At 36.7% G+C, this 18,589-nt stretch overlaps 1 protein-coding gene across 2 annotated transcripts in view; it reads right to left on the bottom strand.

The window, feature by feature from the left end:
* Positions 1-8,770: 8,770 nt before the first annotated feature.
* The window catches only part of LOC110315750 (estradiol 17 beta-dehydrogenase 5), a 17,155-nt gene continuing 7,336 nt past the window's right edge, over positions 8,771-18,589 (bottom strand). For both annotated transcript variants that reach the window (XM_021189729.1, XM_029534772.1), the window contains exons 6-9: positions 17,399-17,508; positions 16,979-17,144; positions 11,669-11,751; positions 8,771-9,026 (exon numbers count right to left, since the gene is read on the bottom strand). In XM_021189729.1, coding sequence (XP_021045388.1) covers positions 8,984-9,026; positions 11,669-11,751; positions 16,979-17,144; positions 17,399-17,508 — 402 coding nt within the window. In that variant the 3' untranslated portion in view covers positions 8,771-8,983. The remainder of the gene's footprint in view (positions 9,027-11,668; positions 11,752-16,978; positions 17,145-17,398; positions 17,509-18,589) is intronic.

Below are 18,589 nucleotides of genomic sequence, written 5' to 3' on the forward strand. Positions count from 1 at the left end.
CTTCCAAAGAGTTGGAGCAGGGGTTATTCCAAAAGCTACTGCCTATCTGTGGGATATGTTCTTCAAGGTGGGCTGCCTTGTATGGCCTCAGTGAGAGGATGTTTCTAGCCTGACAGACACTTGATGTGCTAAGGTAGAGAGATACACAGAGGGTTCCCACCAGCTCAGAGGACAAGGGGAAGAAGAATGGTGGGAGGATTATAGGAGGTGATGACTGGAAGGGGGCAGTGAGTGGGATATAATGTAAATAATAAAAAATAAAATAGTAATAATAAATAAAAATTCTTAATTTTAAAAAAAAAGACCTTAAAGAGTTTAAATAGGGGTCCTTAATCAGGAAAAATGCATTGCATTGCCTGGGCACATTCTGATCTCCAGTATTGATGCTCATCTCTAGATTGTGTGAGTTCTGTGTGCAACTTTATTAGTTGGATGTACATAGGAAATTATATTGATCCATGTTTTCCCAGAAGTGACATGCTTGACATGTATCTCCCAAATTTTCCTTCATCTGATTCTTCATGTGTTTTGAAAGTTGATTTCCTCTCACCTCCTGTCAACCCTCTCACAAGGATACTTCAGTCTGAGCTCCTGGAGAAACAATTGGAATCAGGGTTGCCTTTGGTATGTATGGCTCACTTTCTAGACTATACATGATATGCTTCCTTATTCTTGAAATACTAAAGAAAAAAACTATTAATACCTACTAATGCTATTTCCCAGAAGATGATAATTCTTTTTACTATTATATCAGATACATTAGTAAAATGTCTTTCATTATTTCAATCCACACACACACACACACACACACACACACACACACACACACACATTTCCAAGTAAATTTCTAAGTAAATCCTTCCAAGATGTAAATGGCTCAGGATAAGTTGAAATATGTGAATTATATAAACTGGCAAAGATAAGTGCTAAAGAAAAAATGATTCTTTTATTTCTTAGAAATGGGAAATGTACATAGTTTTTGCTTTCTTGCTTAAAATTGTAGGTTCAGCAGAGTCAGATTTCCTCAGAAGCTTGAATTAGGGTGATATGTAGTCATGACATGTTGAGAGTACACTTCCTATACAATCTTCCCATGCAGTCATATCTGGCACAAGGTACATCATGGACCTCCATGTCAGTATTCATCCCAAAATGGAAAATCAGGGTGGTCCTTGAAGCTAGAAAGACAAGTAAATCATATTAGTTTTTAGTGACTACTTTGAAATTGTTATTAGTGTGAAAATAAACAAAATTATTTCTAGTAATGCATATTATCTACCTTAAGCATTATTGTATAAACGGATGAACAAAAGCTAAGTTCATATCAGGCTGCCTTTCCTCTGACTTACGTAGAAGATAGACAGTTAAATGCACATCTATCCAAATAAAGGTAGTTAGTTCTCTTAATTACAATTTCTTAATGACGATAGAAACTCATTACTTTGGTTTAAAAAGAAGAAGCCAAGTAGCACATTCGTTATAAAGAAACACTTCAGACAGATACAGATGAATGGTAATATTTCCATTTCATTTTACAAATTTATCAATTACTTGCTAGCTATCTACTATATCCATTATACTAGATGTAATTCAAAAGTAGAAAAAAATGGACTGGAGACATGGTTGAGTAGAAAAATGCTACTGTTATTAATATGTGATATGAGTTTGATTCCTCAGTATCCACATGAACCTGGGCATGGTAACATGCATGCCTCTGTAACAGTTTTCCATAGTGGAATGGAAATGGAAACAGGAATTTTCCTGAAAGCCCACAGGCAAACAAGAAATTCAGAGATGACAGAAAAGACAGTAGCTGTTCAGGAAACAGTGCATCCTACTCTTATAGCCAAGGGGCATCAATAAATCTCTAATCCTGTAGAGATACCAGTGTTGGTATAAGAGAATATCCAAGAACATCATTGGGCCTCATGTGCCAGGGTAAAATTTTTAATATTAGAACAATAGCTTATGCACATGAGGTTTATGTGGAGTCTCTACAAGGGCCTAGGATATCTTATTTAACTTAAAACCTTTATTGTTGTTAAAGAAAAATACCTATTTTAGATGAAAAGACATCTAACTCTCTATAAAGACGGGAGTTGAAATGATACTTGACATTAGATAAATGCAAAGTGATTGAATAGCCGAGTGTTCAAATACATGTGCGCAAGAAAATGCAAAGTAAAGCACAAGTAATATGAAGGGTTAAATCACTTAGTCCTGGTGTCTCCTCTTATACATGAAAAAAGGGATATGCCATTTACATGGGGATACAGTTAACATTCCATTTCTGATTCCATTGCTGCTGTTGTGATAAATATGCTGATCAAAATCAACTGAGGGAGAACAGGAATATTTCCATCTTACAATCCCACTTATCACTCTCTCAAGAAGGGCAGCCAAGATAGAAACTCTATCAGGTATTCGTATTAATAAACAGGTCCAAGGAGGGGGAAAAAAGCTAATATGCTGCCTAATTTTTTATGCTAATATTCATCTAAGTTTCCTAACCTTGCTGCTTTCTATTACTGTCCAAACTCATAAAATGGTGCTACCCACATTCAGTGGATATTTTACTTCAGTTATCAAACAGACAATCCCCCCCCCTGACATGCCTACAAGGTACCTAGACTAGATACATCCTCATTAAGGTTCCCTTTCCAGGCAATTCTTGTTAGTGCCAAGTTTACAGTTAAAATTAACCAGAAAAGTTCAGTGAAATGCTGACACCAACTTTTAATTTTCAACCCAATCTACACTCAAGGTAAGCATGCAAACAATGGCAATTCTATGAGGGATAAAAACTCTTAAAAAGTACACATGCCAGAAAATATAAAATAGAAGGACTAATTAAAGAAGTGTCCTGAGTTGGATATGTAGTACATATGGTGAATTTGTGTGGGTGAGGCAAACCCATAGCCTCAGNCATCACATGAAAGTTCTCTTTGATCCTCACCTCACTGAGNCTCTCTCTGGAGCTGGTACCAAAGGGCAATCTGTATGGGCAAATACTGTTTTATTTGCAAAACAACGTCTAGTGGTTTTCAGAAATTGAGGTGAGAGGTGAGAATCCACTGCACTCACTGGATTATACTTTTACAATCCATTTCTGGTCATGGACTATTTAACTGAACAATAGGAGACCTATTTCTTAAACTTTGAGTTGACACTTATCTTCTGTGCAAGTTTGATAATTATATATAGAGAGATATTGTGAAGATAATAACAAGAAGTGGTGACGTTTTAGTGTAAATATCGTGCCAAATGTGAAAAGATTGAAGGTAACACTTCAGCTACCTTCTTGGTAATTCTCTGAGAGTCCTTACATCTGAAAGAGAAGAAATGGTATCCTGAGATGGAAATTAATTATTTATTTATACCTCTGCTAACTAATGGAGGGTTTTTTTTTTTCTAAATTCGATGTATAAGACAACAATTTTAAATTTTAATGTACCCATAGTTTCCATGAAAATGTAACTTTTGCTAAAAGTTTGGATCTAACTTGTAGGAGGGATAGAACTAATTAGGTACGGAGCTGTGCCTTTAAGAACATATCTTAATGTTGACATTAAAGTCTGTTATGTAGAGAAAATTAGGTCTCTGTGAAGTTGACTTCATACAGGCTGTATATTGTAGTTTATAATCAGAGACTGAACCTTAGATGAGATATGGGACTGCTGAGTTCTTCCCATTCCATAACAAAAGGTATGTTGATGTCTATAGATTTGTCATATAATGAGGGTCATTTATACATGTTTTCTTTTGAGATACTTGGGAATGTGTTAACTCTGGTGTTTTGCACTATAACCTGTCAATTAAAGACTTGGGTGTAGAGCCTTTAAACAAATTTAATTTAAACAACCTAAGCATAGATTCTATAAAGTCACTGTTTGGGGAATTCAGTGCGTTTCTCATGATTTCATAGGGAAGGCTCACAGAAGATTGTAAATTGTATCTTCCTGTGGCCATCTCTTGCACATTTATTTTATGTATAAATATCATGCTTTCAAACTGTTGTATAATATAACTACAACCTAATTATATGATAAGTCCCGAGAGTCTTTCTAGAAAATGATGGTAACAGTTGTTATAGGGAAATCTGACTCGGAGACCAGCATCAGGGAACAGATCTGATTTTATTATGCAACAGAACTTAAATACAGTCTTTGGGCCAATCCCAAGCCCCTAAATCCCTGGTCATTTCTATCTTGCCACACTATCACAGTGACCCAATTTAATCCCTGCCTGGTGAGGATACTCAAAAGGAGAGGAGGAGCTGGCATCATCACCTGTTGCAACTCCAAGATAAGGGAAGCAGCCACCTCCCTGGCCTTGGTAACAGGAGCCATCTTTGATCTAATGCCAGTGTACAAATAATCAGTACTCTTTGAGGAGTTGCAGAAGCCTATGGCACAGAGATCTCAATTCTTTTTCCTTCAGAAAGTGAACCTCCACATCCCACATACATGATGCATGTAATTCTTCTCCAGCTTCCAGCCCTTGGAAGTTGCTCTATAGAAAGTAAAAGGTTCACTGAAGGGAAAATTCCATCCAAGCTGCTTTAGAAGACCAATCCCCTCTCCTTAAGTGGAACTATCTTGCAATGCAGAACTTTGACTTGGAAGGCATTTTTCTTTAATCCTGCCATCAGTGTAATTTATGTGGTAAGTGAACATTTGTTTACGTATCCCTGCCCACCCCCCAAGAAACCATACATCCTGTCAAATAGTCTTAACATCAGTCATTCTTTATGAAGTTAATAGTCTCTCTTACCTTCCTTAGGATTTCTACCTCTACAGTTACATTGTACTTATTTTGAACCCTTATTATGTTCTTTTCACCAGAGGCAATACTCATTTAATTTCAGTTACATTGTCCCAATACTTCTGCAATATATTATAGGATGTTATATTTGCTTTAACTATGAAGATATTTTGCCATGTTTTGAGCTCATTTGCTAAGTGCAGATACGTTAGGCACAATAATAATGAAAGTATATAGGTCATGCATGTTCTATGTGTGTAAATCTGGTTGAGAGTTGGTATATGCTTCCTATTTACTGCATCTATAAATGTGAGAACATAAAATTCCCCCCTGTTTATTTTAGGTCTGTCTTCTCATTGCCATTTTTTCATCCTAGAGACTACAAATTCAGAAGTATGGCAAGCGTGAGCTTTTCAGCCTTAATCCTCTGTGGTCTTGTTGCACCCTTCTGCTGAGTATTAAAGTAGAAGGCAGAGGAAGTGTCCTGCAGTCCAACAAGCAGTTAGTACACTTGCTCCCATTGACTGTACTTTAAACCTCCTAGTACCATGCTACTCAACAGTTCAGTATGATGGATTAAATCTTCCCGTTCTCTCAGGTACAGTAAGCCTTAGAAATCTTAAATCACACCAGGCGTGGTGGTGCACACCTTTAATCCCAGCACTCAGGAGGCAGAGCCAGGCGGATTTCTGAGTTCGAGGCCAGCCTGGTGTGAGTTCCAGGACAGTTAGGGCTACACAGAGAGAGACCTTGTCTCGAAAAACCAAAAAAAAATCATAAATCACTAGTTATTGAATATTCTTTCTTATTAAGGACATTAAGAAAATGATATATTGTCAATTTTCTGCCATGGTGGCTGTGTTTCTGATCTCCTTGATTTTTAGGTAAGGAATTTTATCCATGGCCTGATATTCTGATGGTCCTAGGAAGGCTCCCATTGGTTTGTTAACTTTTTCAATGTGAGGCAATAATTGTCAGCTTCCCAGTTCTTTTGTTTGTTTGTTTGTTTGTTTGTTTTTTGGTTTTATCGAGACAGGGTTTCTCTGTATAGCCCTGGCTGTCCTGGAACTCACTTTGCAGACCAGACTGGCCTCGAACTCAGAAATCTGCCTGCCTCTACCTCCTGATTGCTGGGATTAAAGGCATGCACCACCACACCCGAGCTTTCCAGTTCTTAACTATAAAACCTAAAGCTGAAAATCTAACATTGAATAGTATTCATATTTGGTCATATTTTCTGAATTAGTTAAATTATATACCTCTTGAACTGTTAAGTATTTTTCTTTTTATCTCACCATATTCATTATCCTCTAAAACTTAGAAGTTTCCCTTTGCTAATGTGATCTGATTTAACCCAATGGGGAAAAAAACCCCAAATAACCCAGTTAGAAAATGGAGCACAGAGCTAAACAGAGAATTCTCAACTGACAAATAACAAGTGAATGAGAAGCACTTACAGAAATGTTCAAAGTTCTTAGTAATATGAGAAATAGAGATCCAAACAAGTCTGATATTCCATCTTATAGCCATCAGAATCACTAATTTCAAAAGCTCAAGTGATAGCACATGTTGGCCAGGATGGGGAGTAAAAGCAACACTCCTCTATTGCTGGTGGGAGTGCAAACTTGTACAATCACTTTGGAAATCTATCTGCTAGTTTCTCTGAAAATTGGCATTAGCTCTATCTCAAGACCTATCTAAGAGCATCCCTGGGCATATACCCAAAAGATGCTCCACCATCGCACAAAGATACTTACTCAACTATGCTCATAGCAGCTTTATTCATAATAGCCAGAAGCTTGAAAAAATATAGATGTCTCTCAACTGAAGAATGTATAAAGAAAATGTGTTACATATACACAATGGGATAATATTTAGCTACTGAAAACAAATACATTATGTATTTTGCAGGCAAATGATTGGACCTTGAGAACATCATGCTGAGTGTGGTAACCAAGTCCCAAAGGGACATGCATGGTACATACTCACTTATAAGTGGATATTAGTCATAACCTACAAACTACCCATGCTAGACTCCACAGAACCAAAGAAGTTAAACAAGAAAGAGAGCACAAGGGAAGAGGCTTGAATCTCACTTAGAAAGGGGACTAAAATGCTCTTAAGAGTCAGATGATGGGAGGAAATTTGGTGGAAGGGGATTTGGAAGAGAATGGGGGGGGGAAGATTCAGGGTCATATGTAGGCAGAGACAGGAAGGATGGCCAGACAGCCATGAGAATGAATGGAAATCTACATCCCCTGGGGGTGACGAGGTAGGGAGCATCTCCAGGAAGAAGCAGAGACCTGAGATAAGGAAGGCACCCAAGAATAACTATGGGTGTCATTAAGTGTAACTCACCTAACTGGGAATATAAAACCTGAAGAATCAACTTTCCCGTAGCTAGGGAAGAACGCCCAATGGAGTGATAGAAACACCAATCTACCCACAAAACTTTTGTCCCCATTTTTTCCTTTTTACAAGGAATGCAGAGACAGAGGATAAAACACAGACTGAGGGAACAGCCAACCAATTACTGTCCCAACTTGAGAGCCATGCTCAAGCACCAATCTCTGACTCTATTAATAATAATACTCTATTATGCTGGCAGATAGTACACTCTCATGGCTGTCCTCTGAGAGGCGCTACCCAGCAGCTGACTCAGCCAGATTCAGATACTCACAGCCAAACAGTGGATTGGCATGGGGTACTCTTATGGAACTACAAGGAGGTAACACTTTGGCTTCTATGTTTATAGGAACTTCACAGGAAGATCAACAGAGTCAGCTCACCTGGATGCTGGGCTCTCAGAAACAGAACCACCAACCAAAGAACATACACAGGCTGGACCTAGGCCTCCACACACATATGTATTCAATGTGCATCTTGGTTATCTTGTGGCTTCTAAACAGTTGGAGCAGGGGTTATTCCAAAAGCTACTGCCTATCTGTGGGATATGTTCTTCAAGGTGGGCTGCCTTGTATGGCCTCAGTGAGAAAGTTCCTAGCCTGACAGACACTTGATGTGCTAAGGTGGAGGGATACACAGAGGGTTCCTACCAGCTCAGAGGACAAGGGGAAGAAGAATGGTGGGGGGGATATAGGAGGCGATAACTGAAGCATTGAGCAGGATGTAATATAAATAATAAAATGTAAAACAGTAAATATAAATAAAAATACTTAATATTTTTTAAAGAGTTTAAATAGGGGTCCTTAATCAGGAAAAATGCATTACATTTCCTGGGCACATTCTGATCTCCAGAATTGATGCTCATCATGAGATTGTGGGAGTTCTGTGTGCAACTTTATTAGTTGGATATACATAGGAAAGTATATTGATCCATGTTTTCCCAGAAGACACATGCTTGACATGTATCTCCCAAATTTTCCTTCATCTGATTCTTCATGTGTTTTGAAAGTTGATTTCCAGCTGGGCAGTGGTGGCACATGCCTTAAATCCCAGCACTCAGGAGGCAGAGGCATGTGGATTTCTGAGTTCGAGGCCAACTTGGTCTACAAAGTTAGTTCCAGGACAGCTAGCACTATACAGAGAAACCCTGTCTGAAAAAAAAAGAAAAGAAAAGAAAAGAAAAGAAAAGAAAAGAAAAGAAAAGAAAAGAAAAGAAAAGAAAAGAAAAGAAAAGAAAAGAAAAAAAAGAAAAGAAAGTTGATTTCCCCTCACCTCCTGTCAACCCTCCCACAAAGATACTTGAGTATGAGCTCCTGAAGAAACAATGGGAATGAGGGTTTCCTTTGGTATCTATGGCTCATTTTCTAGACTATACATGATATGCTTCCTTATTCTTGAAATATTAAAGAAAAAATATTAATAAATACTTACTAATGCTACTTCCCAGAGGATGATTATTCTGTTTACTATTATATCAGATACATTAGTAAAATGTCTTTTATTATTTCAATGCCTACACACACATTTCTAAGCAAATCCTTCCAGGATATAAATGACTCAGGATAAATTGAAATATATGAATTATATAAACTGGCATAGATAAACGCTAAAGAAAAATGATTCTTTTATTTCTTAGAAAGGGGAATTACACACAGTTTTTGCTTTCTTGCGTAAGATTGCAGATTCAGCAGAGCCAGGATTGCTCAGAAGCTTGAATTAGGGTGATATGCAATCATCACATTTTGGGAACACCCTTCCTATATACTCTTCCAATGCAGTGACATCTGGCACAAGGCACAAAATTGACCTCCTGTTAGTATTCGTCCGAAAATGGAAAATCAGGGTGGTCCTTAAAGCTAGAAAGACAAGTAAATTATATTAGTTTTTAGTGACTATTTTGAAATTGTTATGTGTGAAAATAAACAAATTATTTTCTAAAAATGCAGACTGTCTACCTTAAGTATTATTGTATAAACAATTGAACAAAAACTAAATTCACATCATGATGCCTTCCTGGGACTTACGTAGAAAATAAACAGTTAAATGCACATCTATCCAAATAAAGGTAGTCAGTTCTCTTAATTACAATTTCTTAATGAAAATAGAAACTCATTACCTTAGTTTGAAAAAAAGAATCTAAGTAACACATTCATTACTAAAAAACTCTTCAGACAGATATAGATGAATGGTATCATTTCCATTTCATTTTACTAATTTATCAATTACTTGCTAGCTGTCAACTATAACCATTACACTAGATGTAATTCAAAAGTAGAAAAAATGGGCTGGAGACATGGTTGAGTAGAAAAACATGCTTTTGTTATAAATATGTAACATGAATTTGGATCCTCAGAACCCACGTGAACCTGGGCATAGTAACATGCATGCCTCTGTAATAGTTTTCCATCGTGGAATGGAAAGTTGAGACAGGTATTTTCCTGAAAACCCACAGGCAGCCTGGAACACACAATGGAAACAAAATGTTCTGCCCTAAACAAGGTGGAAGGTGAAGAAGACACCCAAGTTTGACCTCTGACCACCAGATGGATACAATGTTAGACTCATGCACACTCATTCACTCACACACATACATACATGCAATATTATACAAGGTGACACACAATCTATAACTGGAAGATGAGTGTATAAGATGAAATGCTATTCATTAAGCTTCTCAACTTTCATAAATTCTCATACTTATGTACTTTTAGAAATAATTTTCCAAAAGGACAAGATATATATTACATTCTTTCTTCATTAATTTTACATGTGTGTATATTATTATATAGATATAATGATATTCTATATAATATATATAGAATATATATATATCATTTATATATAAAAGTATATATATTACATATTCTTTTTCTGCCTCAAATATATAAAATACAAGGAGAATCAAGGAAGAGTAAAATTTCTTGTTGCCTACAAGTTCTTCATCAGGTGAGTCTGGCTTCTCCATGTTATAGTGCTGTGTAATCTTATTCTTATAGAATCTTATTCTCTATACCTTCTTAATCTTCAGCATTGAGATCTTGGTATTCTAGAAAACCAATATCAAATGAACTACAGAATTCATTAAGTCAGTTATTCTAATCACAAACAAAGTGATTTGGCCTGGGGGGGGGGGTGCAATATAAACAAAGTATAGCTTTCAGTCCATTGCAAACATGAAATTGCCTGAGCTAAATGTAAAATATCACCAGGAGGAAATATCACAGTCCACAGGATGTATATTCACACATTTACAATACTTAGGGATTAAACAGGTGATAGGGCACACGACATGATGTTGAAATTCAAAATGTTTCAACATCCTTCATCCTTCATCCTTCATCCTTCAGCCTTCATCCTTCATCCTTCATCCTTCATCCTTCACCACTAATGACCCAAAACTTTCCATAACACAGGAGGAGAGCAGTAAGTTCAGGGTGTCAGCCTGAACCAGGCTCTATACCTCATGCTCAGGTCACAGAGGACAGAATCCACAGGAGAATAGAAATAGCCGCTAAAGCTTTTGTCTCTTTTCTGATTAATGTTGCTTCTGGATTTCTTCTTTAAATTAAGGAAACTACTAATACTTACATTATATTCAGCTCAGGAAAAATGTTGGAGTAAAATATGTTTACTAAAGTCCAGGAGCATGAATGAAAATATGTAGCTGCTGGAGTGGGGGTTGGGAGGAACCTCAAGGAAATCCCAGAAAACTGGCATGGGGAACCCTCCAAGGCTAAGTGTGGGTGATCTTAGCCTGAAATGCCCAACAGTGTGGATATGGAACCTGAAGTGACCACCTCCAGTAGTCAGACAGGACACCAGTGGAGGGATGGGGACACAAACCCACCTACAAAGCTTTTGTCCCAAAATTGTTCCATGAAAAGAAATGCAGGGACAATAGTGGCCAGAGAGTGAAGGAATAGGCTACCAGTAACCAGCCCATCTTGGGATCCATCCCATGGACAAGCACCAAACTCTAACACTATTACTGTTGTTGTGTTATACTTGCAGACGGGAGATTAGCAAAGCTGTCCTTTGAGAGGATGTATCCAGCAGCTAGTGCAGACAGATGCAGATACTCACAGCAAAGTATTGGATGGAGGTTGGGATCACAGTGGGAAAGTTTGGGGAAGGATTTAAGGAACAGAAGGGGTTACAACCCCATAGGAAGACAAACAGTGACAAATAACCTAGACCCCTTGGAATTCCCAGGACTAAGTTACCAATCAAAGAACATATACTAGCTGATCCAAAGCACCCAGCATGATGTAGCAGAGGAGGGCATTGTCTGGCCTCAATGGGAGAGGATATGGCTCTTCCTGTAGAGACTTGATGGCCTAGGGTGGGAGTATAAGGTGCCACTTTCTCAGAGTATTAGAGAGGCTAGTGGGGAGAAAGAACTCTTTGAGCAGGGACCAGGAAGGGGGCAACATTTGGGATGTAAATAAATAAAATAAATAATTAATAAAAATTAATTTAATAAAAAGAAGTTATTTACCTAGAACCACTTATGTATCGGATATTTTTATTCAGGCCATCTAGGACTTTCATGTCCTCTGAAGTCAACTGAAATTCAAACACCTATCATACAAAAAAAAAAAAAACCCTTGATTATTATATTTATACAGCATATTTGCCAGTCTGTCTATTACAAATGCATCATACTAAATGGTACAGATAAACTGTCTAATATATTCAAGAACATAAACACATATTCATCAAAGCATTTAAGTGATGAATACCATATAAAGACGGAGTCTTCCTCTCTACAGAGGATAAACAGGCTGAAAAAGAAATTAGGAAAACATCATCCTTCACAATAGTCACAAATAATATAAAGTACCTTGGTGCAGCTCTAACCACACAAGTGAAAGCTCTGTATGACAAGAACTTCAAGTCTCGGAAGAAAGAAATTGAAGAAGACTTCAGAAGATGGAAAGATCTTCTATGGTAATGGATCAGTAGGATTAGCATAGTGAACATCACCACCTTTCTAAAAGCAATTTATAGATCCAATGCAATTCCCATCAAAATTTCAATTATATTATTCTCAGAGAGAGAAAGAGAAATTCTCAACTTCATCGGGAAAGACAAAAACCCTGGGACAGTAAAAACAATTCTCAACATTAAAAGAACTTCTAGGAGAATCACCATCCATGACCTCAAGCTGTACTATGGAGCAATAGTGTTAAAAATCACATTGTATTGGTACAGAGACAAACAGGTTGATTAATTCAATAGAACTGAAGATCCAGAAATAAATCCACACAACTATGGACAATTGAAATTTGACAAAGACAAAAACCATACAATGAAGAAAAGAAAGCATCTTCAACAAATGGTGCTGGTCTACCTGTAGAAAAATCCAAATTGACCCATACTTAGCTCCTTGTACAAATTTCAACTGCAAGTGAATCAAGGACCTCCACATAAAACCAGATACACTGAATCTATCAGGAGAGAAAGTGGTAACTAGTATTGAACACAATGGCACAAGGCAAGTTTTCCTGAATATAATACTCACGGCTCAGGTTTTAAGATCAATGATTGAAAACTGGGACCTCATGAAAATGAAGATTTGTAAGTCAAAGAAAACTGTCAATATGGCAAAATGACAACCTACCCTTTGGGAAAAAATCTTTACTAGCCCTACATGTGATAGAGGGCTAATAACCAAAATATACACAAAGTAAAAAAAGTTAGTCTTCAGTAGATAGACGTGGCCCCCATTAAAGGGGTGGGGTCAGGGACCACCCACCAATCTCAAATTTTTTAACCCAGGATTGTTCCTGTCTAAGGGAAATGCAGAGACAAAAGGTGGAGCAGAGACCGAAGGAAAGGCCATCCAGAGACCACCCCACCTTGGGGTCCATCTCATCCATAGACACCAAACCCAGACACTATTGTTGATGCCAAGAAGAACTTGCTGACAGGAGCCTGATATGACTGTCCTTTGAGAGACTCTGCGAGCACCTGATTGAGATAGATACACATACTTACAGTCAGCCATTGAACTGAGGCCACAGACCTCAATGGAAGAGTTAAAGGAAGCACAGATAGAGCTGAAGTAGATTTCCACAGCATAGGACGAACAACAATATCAACTAACCTGGACCCCTGGGAGCTCCAAGGGTCTAAGCCACCTACCAAAGAGTATATATGGGTAGGGTCTGTGGATCCTGATACATGTGTAGCAGAGCACTGACTTATCTCACATCAATTGGAGGGGATGCACTTGGTTCTGTGAAGGCTTGATGCCCCAGATAAAAGGGATGCTAGAGAGGTGAGATGGATTGGGTGGATGGGTAGGGAAGCACCTTCTTAGAGGTGAAGGGGCTAGGCAAGGGGGGTGGGGAGTCTCGTCAAGGTGGGGCTGGGAAGGGGGACAATATTTGAAATGTAAATAAATAAAATAAGTAAAAATAAAAAAGAAAGGAGAGAGAGAGAGAGAGAGAGAGAGAGAGAGAGAGAGAGAATGAGAATTCTAGAAACTAATTCCTGAATTAAAATGAACAGTCTCATATACAAAGATATTAATAAGTAAGCTTAGGAAGGAAGAAACCCACTATAATTCTAAACATGACCTTAATCATGTTTTTCATAGGTTTAAAACAAAGCACAGTAGTTAAATGTTTAACATAATTCAGTAGTTGCCACTGATAAAATTTTTTCTTTATTTTAATTTAAAAATATTTCCTACAATGTTTTTGAATAATTTTCCCCTTTCCTGATGTTTTTCAAATTCCTCTCACCTCCCTACCTACCCAATTTCATCTCTAAAATAAATAAATAAATAAATAAGAAACAGGGCTATACAGAGAAACCCTGTCTCAAAAAATAATAATAATAATAAATAAATAAATAAATAAAATAAAATTTAATGAGAAAAAATAAAAATAAAATCTCAGGAAAAAAAAATGTAGAATTCATTTTGTGTTGGTCAATTATTCCTGGGAGTGGAGCCTATCCTGATGTATAGTTGATATTCCTGGAAGCAAACAGATTCTCTCCATCCGGTTTCAGTGGCAAATAGCTTCTGATTGTTTAGAGGTGGGATTCTTCATCTACTTCCTCATTTTTATTCTGATTTTTTTTTCTTGTCTAAACCTGTGAAGTTTGTTTTCATGCTTTGACAGTCTCTGTGAATTTATATGAACTTCAGTCCTCTTGTGGCTTGAATATGGCAATAAAATGATTCCTAATGTTATATCTCTATACACATAGATCAAAGCATTATTTATCTATCTTAAGAGAGGCTTAATGAAGTTGATGCAAATTAATGTGGTGACCCATAATTCTACAGTGTGAATACAGTGAAACACTTGGGAACATTTAGACCTATTTGAGAGCATCTTCATTAATCCCCTCAGGCCCCAGGAATCTATGGGGAAGGCAAGCAGAAAGACTGTAATAGCAAGAAGTAGTGGCGGACACCGAGTAAGTCGTCTCATCAACACAGTTTTATTCTATGCCTAAAACTTGTGCAACCAGAATATAGAAATGTCATCTTAATGCAATTCAAAGTAAGACTCCTGTAAATATTAATAACTAGGGGTTGGGGATTTAGCTTGGTGGTAGGGTGTTTGACTAGAAAGCCCAAGGCTCTGGGTTCGGTCCTCTCTTAAGATGGATAAATAATGCTCTGATCTATGTGTATAGCTATGTGTATAGCTCTGAAAACAATTAATAACTAATTTTCAAAGAACAAAGACGTGCCATGAAGAAAATTGTCCTTTAAAAAATGAGGCTAACTCAATCAACATGATTGTCTCCTATTATTCAAAAATGGAAACAAATGGGCTCATGAAACCAAAGGTTCTCTTAGTCCTAACACTGAGAAAAAGATGGTTAAACTACCTTGACATCAATCATGTTAAGTAACAGACCCTTCTTTCAAAATTTCTTTATAATTTTTGCACATTTGGCAGCTAATGAAATAAGAGAAAGCTATCAATAAAAATATGTTTTCTCTGACTCAATAGGAGAGAACAGAAAAAATACAAATTCTTTTGTTTGAAACTTATAGAAGTTAGCAACTCATACAGAAAAACACTTAAAGAATAGAAAAATTTGATGATGATGATTGATTGATTAAACCTCTCAAAACTGTCAAACAGCCACAGTCTGTACAATAATTAATAAGTTCAATGCAATATCAATTTTGTCAAAAAAAAATACTTAAATCCTCTGAGGAGAAATTAGCAAACCGATTGAAAATTCCTATAACAGATTAATCCATATAAAATGACAAAGACCTATATAGGTTTGTATAAAAATGAGAGTTAGGACATCTCGAAGGTGGATTCACCCCTAAAAGGAAATACATTAATCAATGTAAAAAATAAGTTTAGAAATAGGTTCATTGATAACAAAATTCTCATCCATTTTTAAATTATAAAATTTTGTTTTAGTCAATATAAGAAATGATGAACAGGGCTGGTGAGATGGCTCAGTGGGTAAGAGCACCCGGCTGCTCTTCCAAAGGTCTGGAGTTCAAATCCCAGCAACCACATGGTGACTCATAACCATCTGTAACAAGATCTGACGCCCTCTTCTGGAGTGCCTGAAGACAGCTACAGTGTACTTACATATAATAAATAAATAAATCTTTGAAAAAAAAAGAAATGATGAACAGTATTTCTGGTTAAACTTAAGAATCTGGCAAAACCAGAGTGTGATTTTTTTTTTAAGGTAATGGAGAAGAATTTGGCTGTGTTTCATGCACGAGAGTTAACACCTGTCAAGAAAGAAAGAAAGAAAGAAAGAAAGAAAGAAAGAAAGAAAGAAAGAAAGAAAGAAAGAAAGAAAGAAAGAAAGAAAGGGAGAGAGGGAGGGATGGAGGGAGGGAGGGAGGGAGGAAGAAAGAAAGAGAAAGAGAAAGAGAAAGAGAAAGAGAAAGAGAAAGAGAAAGAGAAAGAGAAAGAGAAAGAGAAAGAGAAAGAGAAAGAGAAAGAGAGAAAGAGAGAAGATAGGGAGTGAGGGAAAGAAAGGAAAAAAGAAGACAGGAAGAATCTGAATATGTAGTAAAGGAACCCATATTCACAATAATATTTAATTTAAAGTAATGGGGAAATGGTACATTGTGGAATGAGGTATCTTAGCAAAAACGGAATGTAAGAGCAGTGAACTTACAGAATGAAAAAAAAAAATGAAAGAGATAGAGTACAAGAACATCTCTTCTTTTTTGTGTCTTCCGAATTTCATTCTGTATTTAATGAATGTAGCAGTGTCCACATTTGGATGTGGAAGAATTGTAGCCACATGTCTTGAGTCACAGTTGTATTATGAGATGGAATGATGTACCTGATATAAGTGTACACATGAAAATATTACAGAGAATTCAGAAATTACTTGGTGATTGTGTAATGTGAGGGAACTGGCCAGCACAATGATAACGGAGAAGAGACTAGCTCCAGTAAGGGTTGTTAGGTCTATCCTGGAATGGACACCACACAGCTCATCATATGTGCGAGCCTCTTCACTGGAGAACAAGACAGAGAATGACCAAGAAGAGAATAGCCTGACTGGGATCAGACCATCGCACAGGAATCCCTAACCATAAACCAATAAGCTAAATTAGTGACTTTTCATAAAGAGCCAATAAATAGGTGTGGATTGATGTTAGCACTACTAGTATTAATGGAATACTTGATTCCTTATTTGCAATGAGCAGACATTTACCTTAAAAGAGTGAAGATGTGAAAAAGAGTTGATATAAACTGCATTCAAAGTGATTAAAACTCTGAATATAAATAAAATATGAGTATGCACAGGAAATATAAAATATACACCTGCAGCAATTCATCACCTGCATATTCTCTTTTATCCTCTTCTCAGTGAAACTCTTGGCGAGGACCACAACCCCACGTTGCAGCTGGTAACGAAGGGCAATCAGTGCAGGAGTTCGCTTGTACTTTTTTGCAATTGACCCAAGAACTGGATCATCCAAAAGAACAGGAGAGCTCTGATCAACCCTGGAAGAGAGGTAGAAGTGTTAAATTGCTTTTCCTAACTTTTTGATTTGTCTGAAGACGTCTAATGCATAGCTAGGTTGATATTCAGGCCAGGGTTTCCAATGTGTGGAATTATAAAGCCATTGTGGTTTTTATTCTCCCCCAAATGATATTTCTCCATGCTTCCAGTTCATTTCAGAAAAAAACTATAATAAATGATAAGAAATTTATTGAACAATGTTTTCCTTCTGTTTGACTCTCACTGTCCATATTACCATGTTTTTTCACGATGGCTTCCCAGAGCACTGTAAGCAACGAGAACAATGTCTTTTGACCTGCAGAAATCCAGAAGTTTTCCCTGATTGAGATAAGGATGACATTCTACCTGTAGATGAAGGAAATAGAAACATGCCAATTTATATAAAATTCTACATTCAATGTAAAAAAATGTTAAAAAATATTATACAGCTGATTTAGTGGAATTTGAAATGATTATATCACTCTCAGGCCTGGTGTGGTGACTCAGACCATAACCCAGTATATTGGAATGCTGAAACATGAAGATTGCAATGAACTTTAGGCCATTCTAGGCTATAATAAATTTCAGATGATCTTGGGCTACACATAGAGACTATGTCTCATCAATCAAAGAGAAAGATAGAATATGAAGAAGCAAGAGAAGGAAGACTGCAAATGGAGAAAAGAAAATATGATCATCTTCATAGTAAGATATATTTTAAATTGTTTATGTACTTTTGTGGAGGGGTAGATCTTTTTGTGCATGCTATATTCAACATGTGGTGGTCAGAAGGCAACTTGTGGTATCAGTTCTTTCCTTCTACCATGTGGGTTCCAAGAATCAAAGGGCTTGGAAACAAGACACTTTACCCACTGAACCATCTTGGTAGGTCCATGATTAGATAACTTAATTGTCTTATATTCATTGCACATAGTGAGAACTTTCATATATATATTTCTAATAAAGTATGTCACACATTTTGAGCATGTTCATCTTCTTCCACTTCCTCCCATTAATTGCTCCAGATTGACATATTTTAAATGAGTACTTACACTGGAGGAAACAGTTGAAGAAATAGCACTTCTGAGGTGAGTGAGATCTATATCCAACTTGATGGATACAAATACCTGTGTTTGCTATTGTGAGTCATGACTGATTTCAGATATGGGGCAGGGAGTGAACTCATTGAATTTTGATTATTAAATAACACACTAGAACAAAAATTAATAACCATTCATAAGGGAAAGCAAAAACATTTATGGGACAACCTAGTAGTGTCACTTATGCATATCTGAATAATAAAAAAAAATAAATCAAGTACATGCAAAAACTAACAATAAAAGATTTCTTACTAAAATGCAAAAAGAACAACAGGAAACTAAGTAATTCTGAAAATAGAAGAAATACTATATATATATATATATATATATATATATATATATATATA

This window comes from Mus pahari, unplaced genomic scaffold (genome assembly GCF_900095145.1).
Source record: "Mus pahari unplaced genomic scaffold, PAHARI_EIJ_v1.1 scaffold_9860_1, whole genome shotgun sequence".
Classification (NCBI taxonomy): Eukaryota; Metazoa; Chordata; class Mammalia; order Rodentia; family Muridae; genus Mus; species Mus pahari.